We start from the raw sequence: 24,132 nt of genomic DNA, 5'->3' as shown, positions 1-24,132 counted from the left end.
TGAGCCTGGTTCTGCTGGAGGTTTCTTCCTGTTAAAAGGGAGTTTTTCCTTCCCACTGTCGCCAAGTGCTTGCTCACAGGGGGTCGTTTTGACCGTTGGGGCTTTTCTGTGATTATTGTATGGCTTTTGCCTTGCAATATAAAGCGCCTTGGGGCAACTGTTGTGATTTGGCACTATATAAATAAAATTGATTTGATCATTTTCCTGTCAAACACCCCCCAAAACAACGGCCACTCTGAAGAACCGATAAGGGAATCGTTAAGCAAAAAGTGTATTGATGTCGATGGATCGAATCATTTCTTAAGGATACCGAGAAGAACTGGTTCCCAACCCTAACAGCAACATGCTTTTTTTTTTTTTTTTTTTTAGAAACTCACATTAAAGAGCCTCGATTATCTTGGTTAAACACATAAATACATATTTTGGTCGAACTCACTTCCATAACGACGCAATGTTACAAACAAGTTGCCGCAAACGCTTGTTTACACTGACAACGGAATCTCGGCCTCCAGAGCAAGAACATGATTACGCGCGAGATCTGACACCGTAAAGGCGTCAATATAGAATATTTGTCAAGGTAAAATGATTGATTGTGTCCCTGAAACATAAAATTTGGAATAGTTTGAGAAATTCTAATAATTGTTTTACTCTTCTTGACTGATGAAACTATTTCTTTGGCCCCGAAAACTCACTGAGAGGGAGAAGTCGTACTGTCAGTCCCATTTAGGGAAAAGAAAATGTCTGTTTACTGTCACTGGAGACAAGGAATGGATTTATTGTTGTAATCTACCTTAATGGACACAGGCTTTTAGCACTGTGTGTTATTTCTTCACTGAAGTGCTTGTTTGGATTTACTCGCCCCTGTGATTATTGGTGTCTGAATATTTCTGACTGTCTGCATGAGACATATTGTGCACCGCTCTTTCCACTGGGGGTGCAAAGGCGGGGGCTCTGGAGAACTTATGTTGTGCAAAATAACTGACAGCTTGGGGAGTATGCTGTCATTGAGCCGCCTTGCATGCAGATGTGTGCGCACAGTAGAAAGCTGACCTTTAGCAGGGGATGAATCTTTTCATGCAACACGAGCTGTATTGCACACATTCTGCTTGTATTTTACCAGTAAAGTCACAAAGGTATATGAGTGCAGTTAAGACGGTAAATTGTTCACAACCTCCAACGTCATTTGTGATGGACCTCACATGTTGTTTCAGAGTCACTCGTGCTGTTTACTTGAGATGTCTCTTGGGTGCCACTGAAGCACATCACCATAGTAGTGCAACAAATCATGACTGACAAGCTGGCAAGTTGGATTTCCTTGCCTGTGAGATGCCACTCTAAAGTCTGCTGTCAGTAGGTGAGGTGATGGTCCAGAGGTTAAAGCCCCGGTCACACGACACTAATGAAGGACACCGAAGCCAAAACGAAACAAGAAATCTGGACTTACTTTGACTTTTGGAGGCATCGTTTAACTGTCGTCCAGCTTCGTTCCTGCAGCTGGTGCTTTGTCAGAATTTTCAAACTGTTGAAAAATGTGAACGAATCCCAACGACATCCTCAATTCATTCGTATTTCATTTTGCTTTTTGTCTTGATGGTTCCTCATCGTTTGCATAGTTTCGGTAATGTCAACGTTCCGTTTGACTGTCATCCCAAATCCAACGTCATTTCATTTTTTTCATTTTCATTTATTTATATAGCGCCAAATCACAACAAGGTTGCCTCAAAGCGCTTCACACAAGTAAGGTCTAACCTTACCAACCCCCAGAGCAACAGTGGTAAGGAAAAACTCCCTCTGAGGAAGAAACCTCAAGCAGACCAGACGCAAAGGGGTGATTCTCTGCTTGGGCCAAATTTTGCACAAACGTTGGCAATAGCTGAATGGATCAATAATGAAAGCTCCAATGAGCTGAACGTAACATCCTTGTATTATTGATAACTCGTCCATATGTGGGTCAGAAAGCAACGTTGTCATACAGACACAATAGTGGCAAGAACATTTTTACTGTAACTATTTACAGATGTTTCAGCTGTTTGTGGCTGGCCTGCGTGTGCACACATGTTGTTGTTACGACAAACAGCATTTCTCACCTGTTGTCAGGACAACCAGATCCCGCCCCTGCAGGTGCTGCAGACATGACAACGCTGGCTGCGCTTGGTTTCATACCCGCTATCGGTCATGTCATTGTGAATGTCTCATTTTGATTTGTTTTAAGCGTCAATGACGATGCACGCTTCATTTTTCTTTTGTTTGTTTTGTTCCTTTTTGCGCTCTTGATTTGCAGGCTTTTCAGTGAGGGAAAAGTGCAGGATCATTTCCACCTTTTCTCAACGAATTGTGATTTTGTGATTTTTTTCCTTCATTCAGCTAAAGCAGTGGGCTTCATACCAGTGGATCCTCCATTCAAATCTCTCTTAGACTGGAAACTCACTACGGACCCTAGTCCCAGTGTGGCTCTATCTTTAGGTGAAAGTGGTTTGGGGACTTGGCCCGGTCTGCAAAAGACATGCCCCAAGTAGGGGGTCCAGGGGCATCCCTCCCAGAAAGGGGTGGAGGTAACCCCCTCACAGACCCTCCACTGGGTGTGTAGATGAATGCTTTGCATGGCAGCATGCTGACATCGTGTGCATGAACTTCACATTCATGAAGCCTCAATGCATCTGCTTCAGATGAAAAAGTGCAACAGAAATGCAGTCCATTCACTGTTTCACACCAGGGGCTAAACTGATGTGTTGCTAACCTATTGCCTAGATAATGGGCAAAACAAATAAAAAGCTTATCATCTCCCCACAGTACATTCTGAAGGTCAATGTGCACTTGTGCTAAATGTTTTAATATGTTGTTAACATCTTACAGGGTACATTACGCATAGCACCAATTTTCTGATGCAGTCCTATAATACCCAAGAATTCTGACCTCATCTTGAGGGTTTTGCAGTACTGTGGCAACTTGCCCATGTACACTGATAAATCGCTTCATTCCTATAGATGTTACCAAGCGTACGTTCCTTATTACTATGAGGATGGATGTCTCTTCCTTACCCAGTGCTGCACTTCATTTTCTAAGCAGTTTATTATCTCTTAACTGTTAATGCCTGAGGAACATGCACTTATTTTACACAGTCACTCTAGATAAAAGTGTCTCCTTAATCCCAAACTTTTAAATCTAAATTAAGACAGAGAACAAACACTATAATACCTGATTCTGAGTCAAGGAAAGGATTTATATTCCTGCTCAGTGACGGTAACATAAATTTACCTCTTGCTGTGATGAGTCACATCTTGGACATTTATTCTAATTTAAAGGGAATACTGCTCTTGCATTTAATGAACTCATAAATTTGGGCAACCCAGTGCTAAGGCTGATATAAAGTGTGAAATCTGATTACAGGTTGAAATTTCTAAACTATAAATCCAGGTTTATCAAGCAACAACTGTATTTGGAGAACAGGATGACTGGTTTCTGGTTATTTAATACTAGTTATGGCACGTTACATGAGAAAAAAATGGTTATCCACATTGTTTAGCAAAATGAAAGGATCATACAGAACATCTTGATGTTTAAACCCAAAATATAGAAGTATGATGCACATTGGGCTCTCTCTAGATACCAACTGTGCTCCTGGAGATCCCTTGTGCTGCAAGCTTTCTAACTCTAACTCTTCCTGTTTCCATCCACTTCTAATTAACAAAGTCAGGTGTGCCCAGCCAGTCAAGATGAAGGACACATCAGTTTTGATGAATCAGCTGTGGTTGTAGCAGGTACACATACAAAGCATGCAGGGTAGGTGACCCCTGATGGAGACACTGGGTGCCTAACACATGGTACAAATGCTTTTGGGCCATCTAAACGTTCTTGCTATCTACAGGGTGAAAAACCAAGTGCATAAGCTATTTTATTATATGGCTGCGATGCCACACACGCTTTGATTGGCTGTTTACAGGTTGGATATTTTCCCATATTGGACCGGTTACCATGACAATCAGTCCGCATCACGTATTTTCATTACAAACCAGGAAGCTAAAAACACGATTAGAAAATTCAAGTTGGACATGAACGTACTCCATTAATATCTAAACAGCATTGAATAATAATAATAATAATAATAATAATAATAATCCTTTATTAAATTGTGCTATCCATCTGGTGAACAAGATATTGCAAGAAGACATGAGCAAATTTAAATGAGGTTTGGTGGATGTTGCCTTTGGGAAGGAAGAGCTTGTTAGATTTTTTTTTAACCAGATACACATCTGCCATTATTTGTAATTAATATTTATAATGTCTTCAACTGATTAAGGGATTTGTATCTAGGAAAAACAACACTTTCACTTGAATCGGTCAAATGACAGATAAATTGATAACCTTTATGCATTTCATTTCCTGAAAAATGAAAATAAATGACCTACCCTCACCATTAGTGTACAACTGGGCATTTCTATAGCAAAAGAATTACAATGACGGAAAAATCGGGCCAATTTTCGCTTATCATTAAAAATGTGGTCTGATTGTAATCATGTTATCATAGAATTACCCAAGTATCAAATCAAATCAAATCAATTTTATTTATATAGCGCCAAATCACAACAAACAGTTGCCCCAAGGCACTTTATATTGTAAGGCAAAAGCCATACAATAATTACAGAAAAACCCCAAGGGTCAAAACGACCCCCTGTGAGCAAGCACTTGGCGACAGTGGGAAGGACAAACTCCCTTTTAACAGGAAGAAACCTCCAGCAGAACCAGGCTCAGGGAGGGGCAGTCTTCTGCTGGGACTGGTTGGGGCTGAGGAGAGAGAACCAGGAAAAAGACATGCTGTGGAGGGGAGCAGAGATCAATCACTAATGATTAAATGCAGAGTGGTACATACAGAGCAAAAAGAGAAAGAAACACTCAGTGCATCATGGGAACCCCCCAGCAGTCTAAGTCTATAGCAGCATAACTAAGGGATGGTTCATGGTCACCTGATCCAGCCCTAACTATAAGCTTTAGCAAAAAGGAAAGTTTTAAGCCTAATCTTAAAAGTAGAGAGGGTGTCTGTCTCCCTAATCCAAATTGGGAGCTGGCTCCACAGGAGAAGAGCCTGAAAGCTGAAGGCTCTGCCTCCCATTCTACTCTTAAAAACCCTAGGAACTACAAGTAAGCCTGTAGTCTGAGAGCGAAGCGCTCTATTGGGGTGATATGGTACTATGAGGTCCCTAAGATAAGATGGGACCTGATTATTCAAAGCCTTATAAGTAAGAAGAAGAATTTTAAATTCTATATTTGAATTAACAGGAAGCCAATGAAGAGAGGTCAATATGGGTGAAATATGCTCTCTCCTTCTACTCCCTGTCAGTACTATAGCTGCAGCATTTTGAATTAACTGAAGGCTTTTCAGGGAACTTTTAGGACAACCTGATAATAATGAATTACAATAGTCCAGCCTAGAGGAAATAAATGCATGAATTAGTTTTTCAGCATCACTCTGAGACAAGACCTTTCTAATTTTAGAGATATTGCGCAAATGCAAAAAAGCAGTCCTACATATTTGCTTAATATGCGCATTGAAGGACATATTCTGATCAAAAATGACTCCAAGATTTCTCACAGTATTACTAGAGGTCAGGGTAATGCCATCCAGAGTAAGGATCTGGTTAGACACCATATTTCTGTGATTTGTGGGGCCAAGTACAATAACTTCAGGTTTATCTGACTGAAACTCTTCAAATAGACCATTCCTCTGCAGATGATCAGTTAGCTGTTTTACAACTACCCTTTCAAGAATTTTGAGAGAAAAGGAAGGTTGGAGATTGTAACTAAACATTTCACACCCAGAGCAGAAAAGTGCAGGAGAGACAGGAGAAGCCGCCATGCTAAATCGGCTAAGAGCTAGTAGCTGCGCTAAGCTAGCGGATTCCTAAAAACACACAAAGTGAATAATGGTAAATAATTTAGAGGTGATTCAGCAGAAGGAGTGCTTTAGTTAAGGCACGTAAAGATTACACTGTGAAACAAATCGTTATCTAGTTAACTAGATCAATCTAACTGCGCAGATTAAACAGCTAACAGATACAGAAAAACGCCGCTGTGCTCCGGAACAGGAAGTGATACAATATCGCAGTGAGAGCCAACCACCAGTAGAGGCCAGTAGTGGTTACAGAAGGGTTAAAGATTAACAAAAGTAAAGCACAGTTTATTAAGATAAAAGAAACGATTTCAACCTTGTATCAGTAGAAGAGCGGAGAGCGTAGAAGAACATAAATCATTTACATCAAATAATTTCTTTTTGACCGTTTCTGTAGAGAGACACAGTTTTCATGTGCTGGATGCACTACTTGTACTTTTCTCCATAGCGACGGTTACATGATGTAAATTGATCAAGTGTTGAGCAGTTGTGACATGTGTTTCACAAGATCTTTTGCTCAAGCAGAATTTTTGTAATTGTGACTCATCTCTGAGTTCCTTTGCCACATGTACAGTAGCAAACCACCAGAACGTTTCCACTGCACTAGAATATTACTCACCCTAACAGCCTCCCTGGTCATTTTTTAAAAGCATTTTCAGTCTGTTCCCTGCCAAATTTCAACTTAAAAAAAAACTAGGACAGGAGTGCAATGGAATTTTTGAGCAGTTTGTCAAGGAGTGTATTTAATTGGAAACATGTGCCTCACAAATCGCAAGAATGCTGTGAGGCTTTTCCAGGAGATTGAGGCTATCTTGTGTGCTTTTTTCCCCTGCAGCTGTAATAATAGAGGGATCTAGGTAACGTCCAGTCATATTATCACGCAGCGATTCACTATAGCACAATCCTCTACCTGTCTGTTTGTACAGGGAATGGTCGTGAAGAATATGTCCTTCAAGGTCGGACAGACCCTGACTGTAATTGGAGTTCCCAATCCTGATGCCACAAAGTAAGTACTGATAACACCAAGCATGACCTGTAGTTCAGACCTGCTTTGAACAAATACATTTGTTGTGGTGGAAACCTCACTCATTTTCAACTAAGGGAAAACAAACTTTCTTTTCCCATAACACATTAACCACCTCAGACTGGGGGATCCCGAGGCATTCTCAGGCCATTGTGGAAATATAATCTCTCCACCTAGTCCTGGGTCTTCCCCAAGGTCTCCTTCAAGCTGGATGTGCCTGGAACACTTCAGCTGGCTCCTTTTAATGCAAAGGAGCAGTGGCTCTACTCCGAGCTCCTCATGGATGACTGAGCTCCTCACCTTATCTCTAAGAGAGACCCCATCCACCCTCCTGAGGAAACCCATTTCAGCCGCTTGTACCCACGATCTTCTAGTTTTTTCGGTCATGCCCCCCAACCTTCATGATCATAGGTGAGAGTAGGAAGGAAGAGTGAATGCAAAACAGTCCCTGCTGCGCCGATTCTCCGGCCAATCTCACGCTCCATTGTCCCCTCACTTGTGAACAAGACCCCGAGGTACTTGAACTCCTTCATTTTAGGCAAGACCGTATTCCCTACCCGGAGTAGGCCATCTATCGGATTCCTGCTGAGAACCATGGCCTCAGATTTAGAGGTGCTGATCCTCATCCCAGCTGCTCTGCACTTGGCTGCAAACCAATCCAGTGAGTTTTGGAGGTCACCGGTTGATGATGCCTGAAAGGACCACATTATCTGCAAAAAGCAGTGACAAGACCCTCAGTCCACCAAACTGAAGACCCTTCTCCCCTGACTATGCCTCAATATCCTGTCCATGAATATTACAAACAGGATTGGTGACAAGGTGCGGCCCTGGCGAAGGCCAACCTCCACTGGAAAGGAGTCCAACTTTCTGCCAAGGACCTGAACACAGCTCTCACTTTGCGAGTACAGAGATTAGCTAGCCCTGAGAAGGGATCCCCTCACTCCATACCTAACAAATTCCATTTTTATACCATAGTTTATGCCCACTGTTGTAATACAAGAAGTAGGATGTCTGTAATGTGAAGTTCATAAGTTCTGCCAGGTTATCAAATCTGTGATCCCGAATTAAAGGCCCCCCAAGGGCCCCAATCCAGGTCTACATATTGAAAAGCCAACCCCTTATACCACTCAGCTCCCTGCTCTCTTGAACTGCCACATCAGTATTTTGTGTTCTCCTGAAAATACTGCTGATTTCTTTGTGTTTTACAGCTTTTCACTGAATATCGGTCCGAATGAGACGGATATTGCAATTCATATCAACCCTCGCTTCAATGCCCACGGAGATGAGTATGTCACTGTATGCAACAGCTTCCAGGGAGGCAGCTGGTGCGAGGAGTTCCGTGAGGGCGGCTTTCCTTTCAAACAAGGAGAGAAATTCAAGGTGACACAATCTCTGTTCTGACATGATTGTACATGGATTTGCAGCAGTATTTCTGTCTTAAACTTTATCTGCTTATTTTCTCTCTCCATGCCAAATTACTCCTCTTCCTCGACCTGCCAGATCGCAATTACATTCACTCCAGCAGAATTCCATTTGGATTTCTCAGATGGCTCCCAAGTAAACTTCCCCAACCGCATCGGTGCAAACAAGTACAATTACTTCAACTTTGGTGGGGATGTTCGCATCAAAAGTATTGAGGTCAACTAAATGCGCAATGCTCATTTTTTTTTTGCGTGTGTGTGCTTTTCCAAAAATGTCAAGCATCAGGTCTGAGACTGCACATTTATGATGGTGTCTAACATTTACACTCGTGCCTTATATATTTATTCTGTAAAAGATGTAGGAAGCATGTATTTAGAATATATATGTGCAAACACAAGAAGCTTTAGATGGGAAGGCACACATGCACATATACATATTTAGAGCACACAAGCACATATGGAATGAATTTAGTCTCACAAATACACTAGACAAAGTGAATTAGAGAGCAGAAAACATGATGTAGCCCCAAATGAACACTATCTGACTGTTTGTTTGTTCCATTTTATTTTGCTAAGTTGATTTAAATTTCCCACACAGAAATGTGGAAGGATGTTTTCATGATGCCTTCAAGTGCTGCATTTTTGTTACCCCTCAAAACATTCCATATTTGCAGTGGAGTTCAGTGCTAGCCCCTGAACAATGAATCATAATAAACCTTTCAATTTTTCAACCAAAATGTGGTCTCATGTCTTGTTTGCTTACTGCTTGATACTGTTTTTGATTCAGTGAAACATTATGTAATTATACACACAGTTGTTACAATTAAAGATACTTGCGCAATGACCATCTTAGAGCTTGTGAGATTTTGTTTTAAATAACAAAAATGACAAAAGTATTATATTATTATAAAATGAATGAATTAATGAATTAACACGTATTTTGACCTTGAGGTCCATTGGTGCCCGTGCTTATCTACAGATTCCATAGCAGGAATCAAATCAAATCAATTTTATTTATATAGCGCCCAATCACAACAAACAGTTGCCCCAAGGCGCTTTATATTGTAAGGCAAAAGCCATACAATAGTTACAGAAAAACCCCAACGGTCAAAACGACCCACCGTGAGCAAGCACTTGGCGAAAGTGGGAAGGAAAAACTCCCTTTTAACAGGAAGAAACCTCCAGCAGAACCAGGCTCAGGGAGGGGCAGTCTTCTGCTGGGACTGGTTGGGGCTGAGGGGAGAGAATCAGGAAAAAGACATGCTGTGGAAGAAAGCAGAGATCAATCACTAATGATTAAATGCAGAGTGGTGCATACAGAGCAAAAAGAGAAAGAAACACTCAGTGCATCATGGGAACCCCCCAGCAGTCTAAGTCTATAGCAGCATAACTAAGGGATGGTTTAGGGTCACCTGATCCAGCCCTAACTATAAGCTTTAGCAAAAAGGAAAGTTTTAAGCCTAATCTTAAAAGTAGAGAGGGTGTCTGTCTCCCTAATCCAAATTGGGAGCTGGTTCCACAGGAGAAGAGCCTGAAAGCTGAAGGCTCTGCCTCCCATTCTACTCTTAAAAACCCTAGGAACTACAAGTAAACCTACAGTCTGAGAGCGAAGCGCTCTATTGGGGTGATATGGTACTATGAGGTCCCTAAGATAAGATGGGACCTGATTATTCAAAACCTTATAAGTAAGAAGAAGAATTTTAAATTCTATTCTAGAATTAACAGGAAGCCAATGAATAGAGGCCAATATGGGTGAGATATGCTCTCTCCTTCTAATCCCCGTCAGTACTCTAGCTAGGACTAGTACTCTAGGAAGTGGGCGAAAGTCTATCACTCCTGGATGGTACTCCAGTCCACCCCAGGTTACTTTCCCAGCCAAGACCATTACATATGTACAGCTGAGTGAATTAAGACAGTGTAGTTGAAGTCTCATGCCCAAGACCACAGTCAAGTAGCATGACAGGAATTAAAGGCAGCTCTACCTATTGTGTGGCCAACTTTTTAGTGCAATCCTGCAAATGGTGATGCAAGCATCAAATTTGGCACAAATACACCTTAGCCATTGCTCATTTGAAATAACCAATTAGCCACCTGAAATTTCAATAGCCAGGAAGTGGTCAATTGAAGAATTACACAGAGGTCAAAAAAGGATGCTCTAATCATATTGAAAACTATACCACATTATTTGCTTGAAAATGATTCCAAAAAGGTATAGTTTGGACTATCTATGACTGAATGTTATGGAGTTATGGGGTAAAAAACAGCAAGAATGGTGACAAAGGTCAGTTTCAGTTTGTACATGGGTCAAAAGTTAAAGTTGCCCCAATTTTGGTAAAAAGTGATGCAAATTATTACACAACATACACTAAATAAATAATGGACAGAGGATATTGCACATATGAAGATGCTGCAAGGATAAAGTTACTACCAGATGCTACAGCGTATTCTATATCCTCCATTCTGTATTGCACAGTTCTTTCTAACAATTTGTATTTAACTGTCTTAGTAAAAGCTGTCCCTGAATCTGTGTGTTCTGGACTGCAAGGTTACAGTACCGTCTACCTGAGGGCAGGAAGGAAAACAGATTGTTAAAGGGATGTGAAGTGTCGCTGATTATGCTTCTTGCCCTGGACAAGCAGGATAGAAGAAGACATAATCTTCTCTGCTGCCCTCATAACCCTCCCCAGTGCCTTCCTGTCTGCAAGGCTGCTACTTGCAAACATATATCATCAACAAAGTCAATATATGAGAAAGAATTTGGAATTCAGCAGCTTTGCATTTAATGGTTAATGAATCTGCCATATGGTTTGAGGTGTAGAGATTTGTTTGCGTTTATTATTTTGTGTGATTCATGGGTACCTGTGATAGACTGGCGTCCTGTCCAGGGTGTATGCCACCTCATACTCTATGACGGCTGAGATAAGCTCCAGCCCCCGTGACCCTTAAATGGAGTAAGTGGGTATAGCAAATGGTTAGATGGATGACTCATAGGTGGGATTTAATCTTTGATCCATAGTCCCAAGCAAAAGGTGGTGGTAATGAGGCCTAATGTGAACAAGACAATCTACTCAGTTGTTAGCTGTCCTCAATGTAACTGAGGCAGTGAATGGCCACAAAGGTTTTATGTGTGAGTCACATGATTTTGTGCTTGATAAGTGTTTGTTTTTTAATGAAAAAACACTGCAAATGAAAGTTAACAACAAAAAGGATAGTGATCTTGGAACCAAAGCAGAGGGTGTAAAGTTTGTGTCAAATCAACATACAGCTCTGATCTCCTGCAGTAATCATGAGTGGAACAAGGGAGAAGCCGAAAAAAAATGTTTTTATTTTACTCCGCCAAGGAGGTATGTTTTCGGTCGGGTCCGTTTGTTTGTTGGTTGGTTGGATTGTTAGCAGGATTACTCAAAAAATCCTCAACGAATTTCAATGAAATTTTTACCAGGGGTGTATCTTGGCCTAACGTAGAAGTCATTAAATTTTGGTAATGATCCGGTACACGAACCGGATCCAGTAATTTTTTTTTAAGGATTCTTATCATTGCATGATAGGGCCAATTTCAACATTTTTGCATCTAACGTCATGAAGACGGGTCACAAAGGCTGAACAAAAATTAAGTTACGACACAACAATAATTTAGAATTTGTTTCTCCTCATTGAATAAACTTGTTATTAAAAAATAAACATCTGAAACATGACGGTAGATGGGTGAAATGACGTGGAATAAGTCTCTTTGCCAAAGGGTATTCCATGTGACGTCAGTGACCTACGGCCTTGGTGGAGGTTTGCGCTCTCCGAGTGCTTCTACTTTACAAATGAAAGTAATGAGTTGAGTAAACATTATAAGAATGCGTTTAAAGAGTTATTAAACTTTAAAACACAGTAACTGAAAATATTTGAGTTGACATCTTAAGCACATTAATTTAACTGTAATCAAAATGTTCATGTAGTACATACTACAATACACTCAACAAAATATAAACGCAGCACTTTTGGTTTTGCTCCCATTTTGTATGGGATGAACTCAAAAATCTAAAACTTTTTCCACATACACAATATCACCATTTCCCTCAAATATTGTTCACAAACCAGTCTAAATCTGTGATAGTGAGCACTTCTCCTTTGCTGAGATAATCCATCCCACCTCACAGGTGTGCCGTATCAAGATGCTGATTAGAGACCATGATTAGTGCACAGGTGTGCCTTAGACTGCCCACAATAAAAGGCCACTCTGAAAGGTGCAGTTTTGTTTTATTGGGGGGATACCAGTCAGTATCTGGTGTGACCACCATTTGTCTCATGCAGTGCAACACATCTCCTTCGCATAGAGTTGATCAGGTTGTCAATTGTGGCCTGTGGAATGTTGGTCCACTCCTCTTCAATAGCTGTGCGAAGTTGCTGGATATTGGCAGGACCTGGTACACGCTGTCGTATACGCCGGTCCAGAGCATCCCAAACATGCTCAATGGGTGACATGTCCGGCGAGTATGCCGGCCATGCAAGAACTGGGACATTTTCAGCTTCCAAGAATTGTGTACAGATCCTTGCAACATGGGGCCGTGCATTATCCTGCTGCAACATGAGGTGATGTTCTTGGATGTATGGCACAACAATGGGCCTCAGGATCTCGTCACGTTATCTCTGTGCATTCAAAATGCCATCAATAAAATGCACCTGTGTTCTTCGTCCATAACAGACGCCTGCCCATACCATAACCCCACCGCCACCATGGGCCACTCGATCCACAACACTGACATCAGAAAACCGCTCACCCACACGACGCCACACACGCTGTCTGCCATCTGCCCTGGACAGTGTGAACCGGGATTCATCCGTGAAGAGAACACCTCTCCAACGTGCCGAACACCAGCGAATGTGAGCATTGCCCACTCAAGTCGGTTACGACGACGAACTGGAGTCAGGTCGAGACCCCGATGAGGACGACGAGCATGCAGATGAGCTTCCCTGAGACGGTTTCTGACAGTTTGTTCAGAAATTCTTTGGTTATGCAAACTGATTGTTTCAGCAGCTGTCCGAGTGGCTGGTCTCAGATGATCTTGGAGGTGAACATGCTGGATGTGGAGGTCCTGGGCTGGTGGGTTACACGTAGTCCTGCGGTTGTGAGGCTGGTTGGATGTACTGCCAAATTCTCTGAAATGCGTTTGGAGACGGCTTATGGTAGAGAAATGAACATTCAATACACGAGCAACAGCTCTGGTTGACATTCCTGCTGTCAGCATGCCAATTGCACGCTCCCTCAAATCTTGCGACATCTGTGGCATTGTGCTGTGTGATAAAACTGCACCTTTCAGAGTGGCCTTTTATTGTGGACAGTCTAAGGCACACCTGTGCACTAATCATGGTCTCTAATCAGCATCTTGATATGGCACACCTGTGAGGTGGATGGATTATCTCAGCAAAGGAGAAGTGCTCACTATCACAGATAGACTGGTTTGTGAACAATATTTGAGGGAAATGGTGATATTGTGTATGTGGAAAAAGTTTTAGATCTTTGAGTTCATCTCATACAAATGGGAGCAAAACCAAAAGTGTTGCATTTATATTTTTGTTGAGTATATTTAAGTTCTGAAAACTTTGATTTTTAAGTTAATCAATGGAATAAATAAATAAATAAATAAATAAAATAATCAGTTACGGCAATCTTTTTGAGTTCTGTGAACTTGTTTGGGTTAATAGTGTGGAGACGTCCAAGTGGCGGCAAATCTTGGCAAAAATCAGACACTAATAATAGTATGCCCCTTACATTAAATCATAAGTATAAAGTCCTACTTGTCCTATCTTGTCCTACTTGCTGATAGATGGTAAAACATTCTTATCAGTCAGCTTCTGAAAAGATGCAATTGTATGTCAGTCAGGTGTTGACCTGAGCACTCAGAATGCAGACCTCTTCCCCTGGTGAGGAATTCTTCTCTTGTTTAAACTATATATGCAGTCTCTGGATGCAATACACCACCTTGAAGAGTTCCTAGTTACAATCACTGTCCAGCAGATGTTGCTATTGGTATATGTCCTACCATCAGCTCAGAGACACAAATCAGGATTCCTTATTGAATTCACCCAATTAATCCTCTGCAGTCTTGCCATTTCCCCAAACCACCTCTGTACCAAAACCTCTGTTGGCAATCCAACTATATTAATATGTCAAGTATAAAAGTCTCTGCTGTCATCTGACACTTTTGTATCATTAATGATCATAATTGACATTCGTTATGCAATAACTGTCAGACGTTAAGTAAGAGCATCTTCTCTAGGACATGTATCATCAAAGCTCAATTAGTATTTTATAAAACATTATTCAGGGAGCACATGGTAGTTCACCCACCTAATTAGTTACACTGACACCACCTCCAGCACACATTATTATCCTACAATAGATGATGGTGGGTTGCAGATGTGCGCAAAAATCCAATCATTTTTGGCTGGAGATCACCACATTGTCTTGCTCACTATCCACCTGTGTGACCATCCACCCATGACTACCAGGAGATACAGATCAATACAAACATTTCAGCGCCCCAGACCAATTACTCATATTTATATTATTATAACATAAATTCAAATTTAAATGAATACTTAAAAAGAGAATTATTTGTATTTATTTATTTATTACTAGTTTGGGAGGTCCTGTAAAATATACTCTGGTGTGATATACTCAAAAATCACGTGTTCATAATAATAAAATATTTTCCCCAGGAATCAAAGCACTAAATAAAATAAACTGCAATAAATTCAAAAGTACATGACAGCAATGCATAATAATCCCAAATGTAAAAGCTGATAACACAGAAAACAGTCACATGACTTCAATATGTACATCACTTGCACATGATCAGAATGTGTCCAAACTACATAATCTTTTATTGATGTAAATGGGCTACATGTCTCTTTTAAATTGTCCAGTGCACCCTGTGTTTTAAGTCTTGTACCTGTTTGAAGGAAGCATGTTTTAGTAGTATAAGGCCTTTGCTTTTATATAAAAATCCACTACTTTGTAGGTTATTTAGTTTTTTTAGCTTTTTATTAACATGTACACACACACACACACACGCGCGCGCACACACACACACACACACACACACACACACACACTGGAGTGAGTCTGGATCCCAGGCTGTCCTTTGACCTCCATATTTGAAATATTACAAGGACTGCTTTCTTCCACATTCAAAAGATATCGAAAATTTGTCCCATCCTGTCTCATTGTCTCTTCTAAAGTGGGCTACTGCAAAGTTCTGTTTTCTGCTTGACCACAACCCAGCATTAGGGGTCTCCAATTGGTTCAAAATGGTGCTGTCAGAGTCTTGACAAGAAGCAGAAAGTTTGACCAGCTTCCCGTCTCTGTGAGGTTGATTTTAAGGTTCTGTTACTAACCTATGAAATTATTCACAGACTAGCACCTCCCTACTTAGCTGACATAATTACACCCTATGTACCAGCACCGGGCTCTGCGTTCCCAGGATGCAGGACTACTTTGTGTCCCTACGGTGAATAAAAAGTCAGCAGGCCACAGAGCCTTCTTTTATCGTGCAGCTGTTTTGTGGAATGATGAATGAATGATAAATGAATGAGTCCACACTTAAGACGCATCTATTCTCCCTCTCGTATGGCTAGCATACTGGCATACTATGTAACTATGCTTCCTATCCCTTTCACTCATCTCATTAACAACAGAACAGGTCTCGACCTCACTTCATCTAAATTCTGGGTCTGTTAGTGAAGCTCAGGGCTAGTTGTCGGCCATCACCTTAGCATTATCTCTGCTTCCCTGTTGATTTACTGCTGGGGAATTCATCCCTTAGGCGTAGTTATTCCCGCCTGACTGATTCTGCTCTTTTTCTCTCTGTCCAAGGCATTGATGACAATGCTCATGGCTGTGCACCCCAGGGCGCTGGACTGACCATGAGGTGGCCTGGCTGAAGCTGAGGCAGCACACTCCAGTCTAATTTTGGAACATACTACTTGATGACGTGATGGATGCACGTTGGCCCTGCACCCCAGGGCGCTGGACAACACCCTGCCTGGGCACCAATGACTGTGTGCTCATCTCAATAATGCACTTTGTTTTTGATGCTATTCTGTTTTTCTGTTTCCTGTTTCTTCAGCTTGGTAAAAACTTTGTGAAAACCTTGTAACTGTTAGAATGGCCTAAGCAGTGGACCACCCCTCTAACTCTGGTCTGCTTGAGGTTTTTTCCTCAATATCATCAGAGGGAGCTTTTCCTTCACAATGTTGCTTGTGTGCTTGCTCTCTGGGTTTGTAAGGTTAGACCAGGGGTGGGCAACGACGGCTGAGATACTGCAGGTTTTCTTTGCAATCAATCACCTCAGCGGGTGGGTTGCTGATGAGCTTCTCCCCTGAACATGAACACCTGATCATCAGTGAAATCACCTGCTGAGACACCTGATCATTAATGGAATCACCTGCTGAGGTGATTGGTAGCAGGGAAAACCTGGAGGCCCTTCATGGCACATGATTGCCCACCCCTGGTAGACCTTACTCATGTGAAGTGCCTTGAGGAAGCTTTGTTGTGATTTGGTGCTATAAACTGAAATGAGTTCATTACTTGTGTGACAGCACATTTCTGGAGTGAAGTCAGGAGTACATTTTTCTGCATGTTGTAAGAAGTATAACTACGTATGTATGTTACAAGTAAAGAATCTTGATCTTGATTCTTGATCACTAAGAAAACTATGTTATTTAGACACATTCTGACACATATTGAAGTCATGTTTCTTTTTTCAGTGTACACATATATATTATTTTCTCTCAAGGAGCATTTTGTGACAGGTGTGACTTATACTCCAGTGCAACTTATACTCCAGAAAATACAGAACGCAAGCATTTAAAATATTCTAAAAATAAAAACAAATCAAACAACGTGGCTTTAAAAAAACTGCATCAATTTTTTTCCATTAAATGAAACTCTAAGGGATTTTCAGTGACTGTTCAAATGTTCTTGTATTCTTCCTGTGACTTATTTAAGGCAACTGGCCATACACATGAAGCTCTGGATGGGTTATAATAATGGGTGTTGTCCCCAATGAAATCCATCATTACCTCTGCCAATGAAGTTGGGCCCCAGAGGGTTAAAGATACATCCACTAAGCGTAAACCAGGCTGGACAAACTAAGTAATAAAACATAAATACATACTTCATAACACAACTGCATTCCACTGATTTTAGACTGATAGAGTACTGACGGGGACTAGAAGGAGAGAGCATATCTCACCCATATTGGCCTCTCTTCATTGGCTTCCTGTTAATTCTAGAATAGAATTTAAAATTCTTCTTCTTACTTATAAGGTTTTGAATAATCAGGTCCCATCTTATCTTAGGGACCTCGTAGTACCATATCACCCCAATAGAGCACTTCGCTCTCAGACTGCAGGCTTACTTGTAGTTCCTAGGGTTTGTAAGAGTAGATTGGGAGGCAGAGCCTTCAGCTTTCAGGCTCCTCTCCTGTGGAACCAGCTCCCAATTCAGATCAGGGAGACAGACACCCTCTCTACTTTTAAGATTAGGCTTAAAACTTTCCTTTTTGCTAAAGCTTATAGTTAGGGCTGGATCGGGTGACCCTGAACCATCCCTTAGTTATGCTGCTATAGACGTAGACTGCTGGGGGGTTCCCATGATGCACTGTTTCTTTCTCTTTTTGGCTCTGTATGCACCACTCTGCATTTAATCATTAGTGATCGATCTCTGCTCCCCTCCACAGCATGTCTTTTTCCTGGTTCTCTCCCTCAGCCCCAACCAGTCCCAGCAGAAGACTGCCCCTCCCTGAGCCTGGTTCTGCTGGAGGTTTCTTCCTGTTAAAAGGGAGTTTTTCCTTCCCACTGTAGCCAAGTGCTTGCTCACAGGGGGTCGTTTTGACCGTTGGGGTTTTACATAATTATTGTATGGCCTTGCCTTACAATATAAAGCGCCTTGGGGCAACTGTTTGTTGTGATTTGGCGCTATATAAAAAAAAAATTGATTGATTGATTGATTGATTTTACTTCTCCTGAAGTGGCACACAGCAACCACACAGAATAGCTTCCTGCTGTATGATGTTGCTTCAGGATCATATGGCTTCATAGACCTCAATACTTCCAAATTCCAGAAATTCCACATGAGGATTTTTGATTATTTCAATTGTCCAACCACAGTTAATAAAAAGGTTTACATAGATATAACTAATGGCAATGACAGCTATTCCCTTTCCCAGTGTGATTGTAAACAGAGCCATAAGCTGTCATCACCAGATGCCACTTTGTCTAAAAAAACCTTCATGGTCATGCTCTTCCAAACTCGGATATGCTTGAGTGACTTCCCCCCGTAGACGGGCACGGCAAAGCAAAACTATTCACCGTGTGAATGTAACCAGAATGTTGTCTGTCAGAAAAAAACAAAATGCACCAAATGCTGACAACACAATGCATTCTGGGTCAGGTTTTCCTATATATGATAGGGAGAATTGATTGAGGACATATCTGCAAAATATGTTTTTCTGACTATACGTTTGGTGATGTTGACCTTGACTTTTGCCCGATCTGCTCAAAAAGTTAACCATTTGGAGACACTCACCCAAGGAATGGTCCTACCAAGTTGGGTGCAACTCTGTTCACCCATTTCAGAGTTATTTCATACAATGACACACAGACATACACAGTCATACATGGGCAATTACAATAACCCGCTAGCTGCCGGTGTGGTCGTAGTATCATTTTAGACTAGGCTTCAGTTGTGGTTTGAAAAATGCAACTTGACTGCAGCAGGGAAAAAATAAACTGAAACATGGATTATGCAAAATATGGTTCAAAGCAGCACTGCAAAGGCAGTGATCATCAAACCACAATCATACAATCTGATGGCACAACTGAGGTCTTTTTGAGAATGATAATTAAGTCTGACATGCAGTGGCCTGATGCATAAATCTCTGCAGCGCTGCCAGATACACACACTTTGGAGAGTGTGTTGTGTGTGTCTGTGTGCGGGGGGTGCAATATTATCATAATCTAATCTGATGTAACATAAGGCAATTTGTGTTGGAGCTGGTTTGTGGAGAAATACATAGGAAGAGGTGGTGAGGAACAAAGAGGACTGTTTCTGCAGGTGAGCGGGTTTTGATGTTCACATCCATCAAATTCAGGATGGAAACACATGACCCCATCAGCTGACATGACCTGCCTTTATGGATACTTTAAAAAAGTGCTACATATGTGAGTGTGTGTGTGTGTGCTTTTAACTGACACAGTCACACATATAGGTGTGCACATTAATCAGCACTCTGCAGCTCTACCTGCTGATGTCAAAGGTTCTCTCTCTGGAGAAGGAGAGGGAGCAGATTTGGCAGCCGTGAAGACCACAACTCAGTCCTTCTCCTTTTTTCAGTCTTCCCTGTTCATCTTCTTCTATGACCTTGTCATCTTCCTCTGTGTCCTCATACTTATAACATTGTTTGCTCTTTAGCATCTCTATTTCCACATTCTATTTCCACTCAGCCCCGATCCTTCTGTTTGATTATCATCCTCTTCCCATGTCTGCTTTCAGTTATCTCCCGTTTTCTCTCTTGGTTAATCCCAAGGTGCGCGCAATCCGTCTCTGCACGCTGACTGAGAAATAACTCATTTTATTGGGGTCATATTGTACACCTTTTTTTCAGTGAGCTAATATGGGTCAGCAGGTGTCTATAAACAGATATTAAAATTTGCTACCAAAAAAAAAACAAAAAACCCAGTTGAATGCAGCAATGTGTGGCATCAGCACATGTTCTCAGACCTGATCTGATGTCAACCTTGTTTGCAATTTAATTTGGGCACCATAATGTCCATAATTAGCCCCTACTAGGATATCAGGGGTGGATCCAGACATTTTTTTTGTGGTGGTGGTGATGGTAGAGGGCGTTGGGTGGGGATGGGTGGGGGTCCTAATTCATTGCAGTTGGCCAATCCACTGAGCAGATGCCACTCATTCATGGAATGACAGCAAAATATTGTCACTGACACTAAAATAATAATAAGTTTGATATTAGTAGTAAGCAACTCTTTCCATTGTGAATGCTAACAGAAAAAAAAAAAAATCAAATTTGCAAAGTAACATATTCATTTTTATTGTAAACTGTATCTTTCAAAATCACCAGTGATTTGTTTGACAGACTGGCCAGGAACCTTCAAAACACTTTAACCCATAATAGGATCATGCAGATCATAGAAGTTCATCTTACGTCTGTGGACAGATGATGCAGTGTAAAAATTTATTTCATATTGTTTAACACAGTGAGATATGTTCAGTTTTTTGTCACTGGAAGATAATGACTGAGAAATTGTGGCAAATACTCGGTTATCAAACTTAAAAAATGGTATAATTCAGGCTGAATCAGAGTCACATAAAGAACTATGAACAGCGGTAAGTCATGGAGAACTGGATAAAGAAGCTGACGAACAAAAACCTCAAAGACATGGAGAACTGTGGACGGGGAAAACATAAAGACATGACAGGAGGAAAAAAACAGAAAGACGTGATGGACTTGGAACCGAGGAACGTAAGGACGCATGGATAGCAGACTGTTCATGAGGATGACAGACAGCGGGAGACACACCCACACACACCTAAACAGAACCCACATGAATGACACATGACAGAAGACCCCCCCCCCCAACACACACACACACACACACACACATGAACCACAGGGGCACGCACACACACTGAAAACCAAAAGGGTGTGTGGGCAACAGACAAAATATAAACCATATACAGACAAGGACAGGACTGAAACACAAATCCAAAAACTGAAGACAAGGACAGGGCAAGTGGACACACACACAACAGAGACCCCCCCACCCCATAGCCGACTGTGACGGCCTAAAACAACCCTCCCTTCCCAAACCGAATGGAAACATAGACAAAAACAACGGGCATGGAACAAAAATCTGAACACCACACAACAAAACAACAAAAACCCCAAGACCCCAAAAAAACCCACAAACAGGGCAGGAGGTGGGGGCCAGAAGGAATATTAGCAATAACCCGGTTGCGCACGGCCATGTGAACACCCGCAAAAACCCGAATATGTTCATATTCCGGTTTTTAAAAACCCGAATATGACCCCTGGGTTACTCCTTTTCTAACCCGAATATCAGGTCATATAATCGGAATATCCCCATAGAAAGGAACATTATTTTGTGTTCTGCGCATGTCCTAGCCGCAAGGAATCTTGGTCTTTTGAGTACGGCAACTTCTTGTATGCGGTGCGCACAACCCACCGGACACCGCAGAGGTAAACAAGCATGGGGAAATCCAGACGTGGCAGCACAGCACCACACTTTTGGAGTGAGGAGGAAACCGAATACTTCATTAGTATCATGAAAGACATGAATATATTGTCTTTTATTGACAGTAGAAAGTATAGAGATAGCGAAATTTACAAGAAGGTGGCCGAAACATTACGCAAAGCAGGATTTGCACGAACATCAGACCAAATCAAGCACCGGTGGAAGACGTGCGTCGCTGTTTAGATGGAGATATTCCAAATGATACCAATGACCATGTATACAGGAGTAACTCTGTCTGCTTAAGCATGTAAACGGGTTATTCCTAATGATTCAGAAACCAGAATATTGATCTTATCACGAATATTAGCGGCATGTCTAGCGTTTGGAGGTCTGTGCGTCCTTCCAGGGATATGCTTCCCCACATCATCACTGAACCACCAGCTGCTATGGTTGTGGTTCAAGAAACTGTGTGTAGAGCATCTTTTGTCTGTTGCATCAGCAGTTATACATCTTCATGATAAAGTTGTACAGATGAGGGTGTTCTTGAAAAGTCCAAACAAAATTTCAACGGAATTTTGCTAGAAGGCAGATGGAAAGCCAGAGTCCAGATTTGATTTGATTTCCTGTTTTACAATCCTTTTCTCTTCTTCTCCACCATAAAGCTGCAAACTGGGATGAAAAAGGCATTGAATTTATCTACTCATATGCATCAAAGCCTAAATTTTTTTCATCGCTGTCATGGCCGTCTTGGTGGCTTCCCTCACTCGTTTCCTTCCAGCATGGTCACATGGTTTTTGAGAACTACCTACTTGACTCAGATGTCCATTTGTTTTTCTTAATGATTGATTTAAATGAAGTCCAAGACATATTCAGTGACTTGGAAATGTTCACGTACCCACATCCCAAGTTGTCCCAACATAAAAGTGATGATGTGAATAAATTGCCCCATCCTTACTTTTTTTTTTTTTTTGTTATTTTTTAATATGCTGCAGGTCTATATTTTGCTTAAAACCCAGAGAATTTTTACATGCACAGAGAACATGTGGGACTTTGAGGATGTTTTCAAAAGGAAACGCCAATCAAAACCAAACGTAAAAAGGCAGAAAAAAATTGATTTTGCACAAAATGACCCCTTTTAACTTCCATCACTTTTTTTTTTTTTTTTTGACAGATGAGCCCAACGCTGAGTCTCTGTTGTTATGCAGTTAGATTATTTCTGCAGGAGCGACTCACGTCCATACCTCTGGCTGGTTTTGCGTGCACACTGACGGCTGCACCAAACATTTAAGGGTGGTGTGTGGGACACCGATGGTCACAGTGCGTTTGGATTGCGGTGAGACAGCGGTGGCACTTTGGATCACTGTGTGGCTCTTGTGGAAAAGTTGGATGCACTGCAAGTGTTACTCCTTACTTATTGTTTTTGATACAATGATCCGTAATCGCCTTTGTTCCAGAAAACTGTAATGTCTCAGGAAGCCACAATCCTCTATCTCATCCACAAACAAGCCAAAGCCTTTGATAAACAGTTTCCGGTAATCTTGATCGCAGCCGGGCCTCGGGAGAGGAATAGCCACACCTGAGCAAAGTCATACATGTGTGCTTTGTGGTCATCTGCTGCGCCATATGACCAGTGTTGGTTCAGTGTTTTCCATCACCTGTGTCCTAGTGCTTCGACAGAATGTGAGTAAATGTGGTGAAATGGGATGATTCACCTCAGCTTATATAAAAGCTTTGCCTATATTTAGAGCCAGCATGACTCTGGGTTTCTGCACCGCAGCTATCAGCCACAGTGAGATGTGCGTGGGCCCGAAATGAGCTGACTGCAGCGGCGGATTTGTGTTCTGCATGCCTTGTCTTATCGCTAAGCTTTCTTTTAACCGGGTCACATGGTCCTACATGCGTTCAGGCAGCCAGGTTGGCTCAGTGCAACATACAGTAATATAAAAACAGGTTATTTTCTTTTTTAAAAAAGTTCAGAAACACCAATAGAAGCAAAATTGTAAGCAGAAAAAACTTACAACCCCAAGCGAGGCCTTAAATGCAGGAATGGATTTATATTAATAAATGAAATGAAGAAGATCATACAAAACTTGAAATATCTTTGGTTCATATGATCTGCAATGAAATATAAATGTAAGATAAATGTAAGAACCAGTGCTTTTTATGTACCTTTTCCATATTGTCCTTACTTTTTCTGATTTGAGGTTGTACTTTTGTTTATTCATTTTGCCAAGCAACATGGCATTAAAAAATGATTGATTTCATGTCTCAATGTAATATATTCCGATGTGTTTGCAAGCACATTTTAAATATATTGAATATCAAATAATAGTTTGATGCTTTTTCCAGGTGGGTTTGATTCACAGACTGAAATGAAAATTTCATCTTCACCAACAAAGCTATCACCTCCCACCTATTCCGGATTCCAGACCCCTGTTAGGGTGCAACAAAAGCTACCTCAAGAAGAGACAGCTGCTACTACTACTACTACTACTACTACTACTACTAAAGTGCCCAATAGCCTATGCCAC

At 41.4% G+C, this 24,132-nt stretch overlaps 1 protein-coding gene across 1 annotated transcript; it reads left to right on the top strand.

Annotated features, from left to right (window-relative positions):
- The first annotated feature begins 6,639 nt into the window (after positions 1 to 6,639).
- Positions 6,640 to 9,066, top strand: LOC117528019 (beta-galactoside-binding lectin-like). Its single transcript, XM_034190541.1, has 4 exons — positions 6,640 to 6,666; positions 6,742 to 6,890; positions 8,117 to 8,288; positions 8,409 to 9,066. The coding sequence occupies exons 1-4, from the start codon at positions 6,640 to 6,642 to the stop codon at positions 8,553 to 8,555; spliced, it is 495 nt and encodes a 164-aa protein (XP_034046432.1). The 3' UTR covers positions 8,556 to 9,066.
- Positions 9,067 to 24,132: the final 15,066 nt, after the last annotated feature.

This window comes from Thalassophryne amazonica, chromosome 16, assembly GCF_902500255.1.
Source record: "Thalassophryne amazonica chromosome 16, fThaAma1.1, whole genome shotgun sequence".
NCBI classification, from domain to species: domain Eukaryota; kingdom Metazoa; phylum Chordata; class Actinopteri; order Batrachoidiformes; family Batrachoididae; genus Thalassophryne; species Thalassophryne amazonica.
The sequence above is the reverse complement of the archived record's forward strand: the minus strand, read 5'-3'. Positions and strand labels throughout refer to the sequence as shown.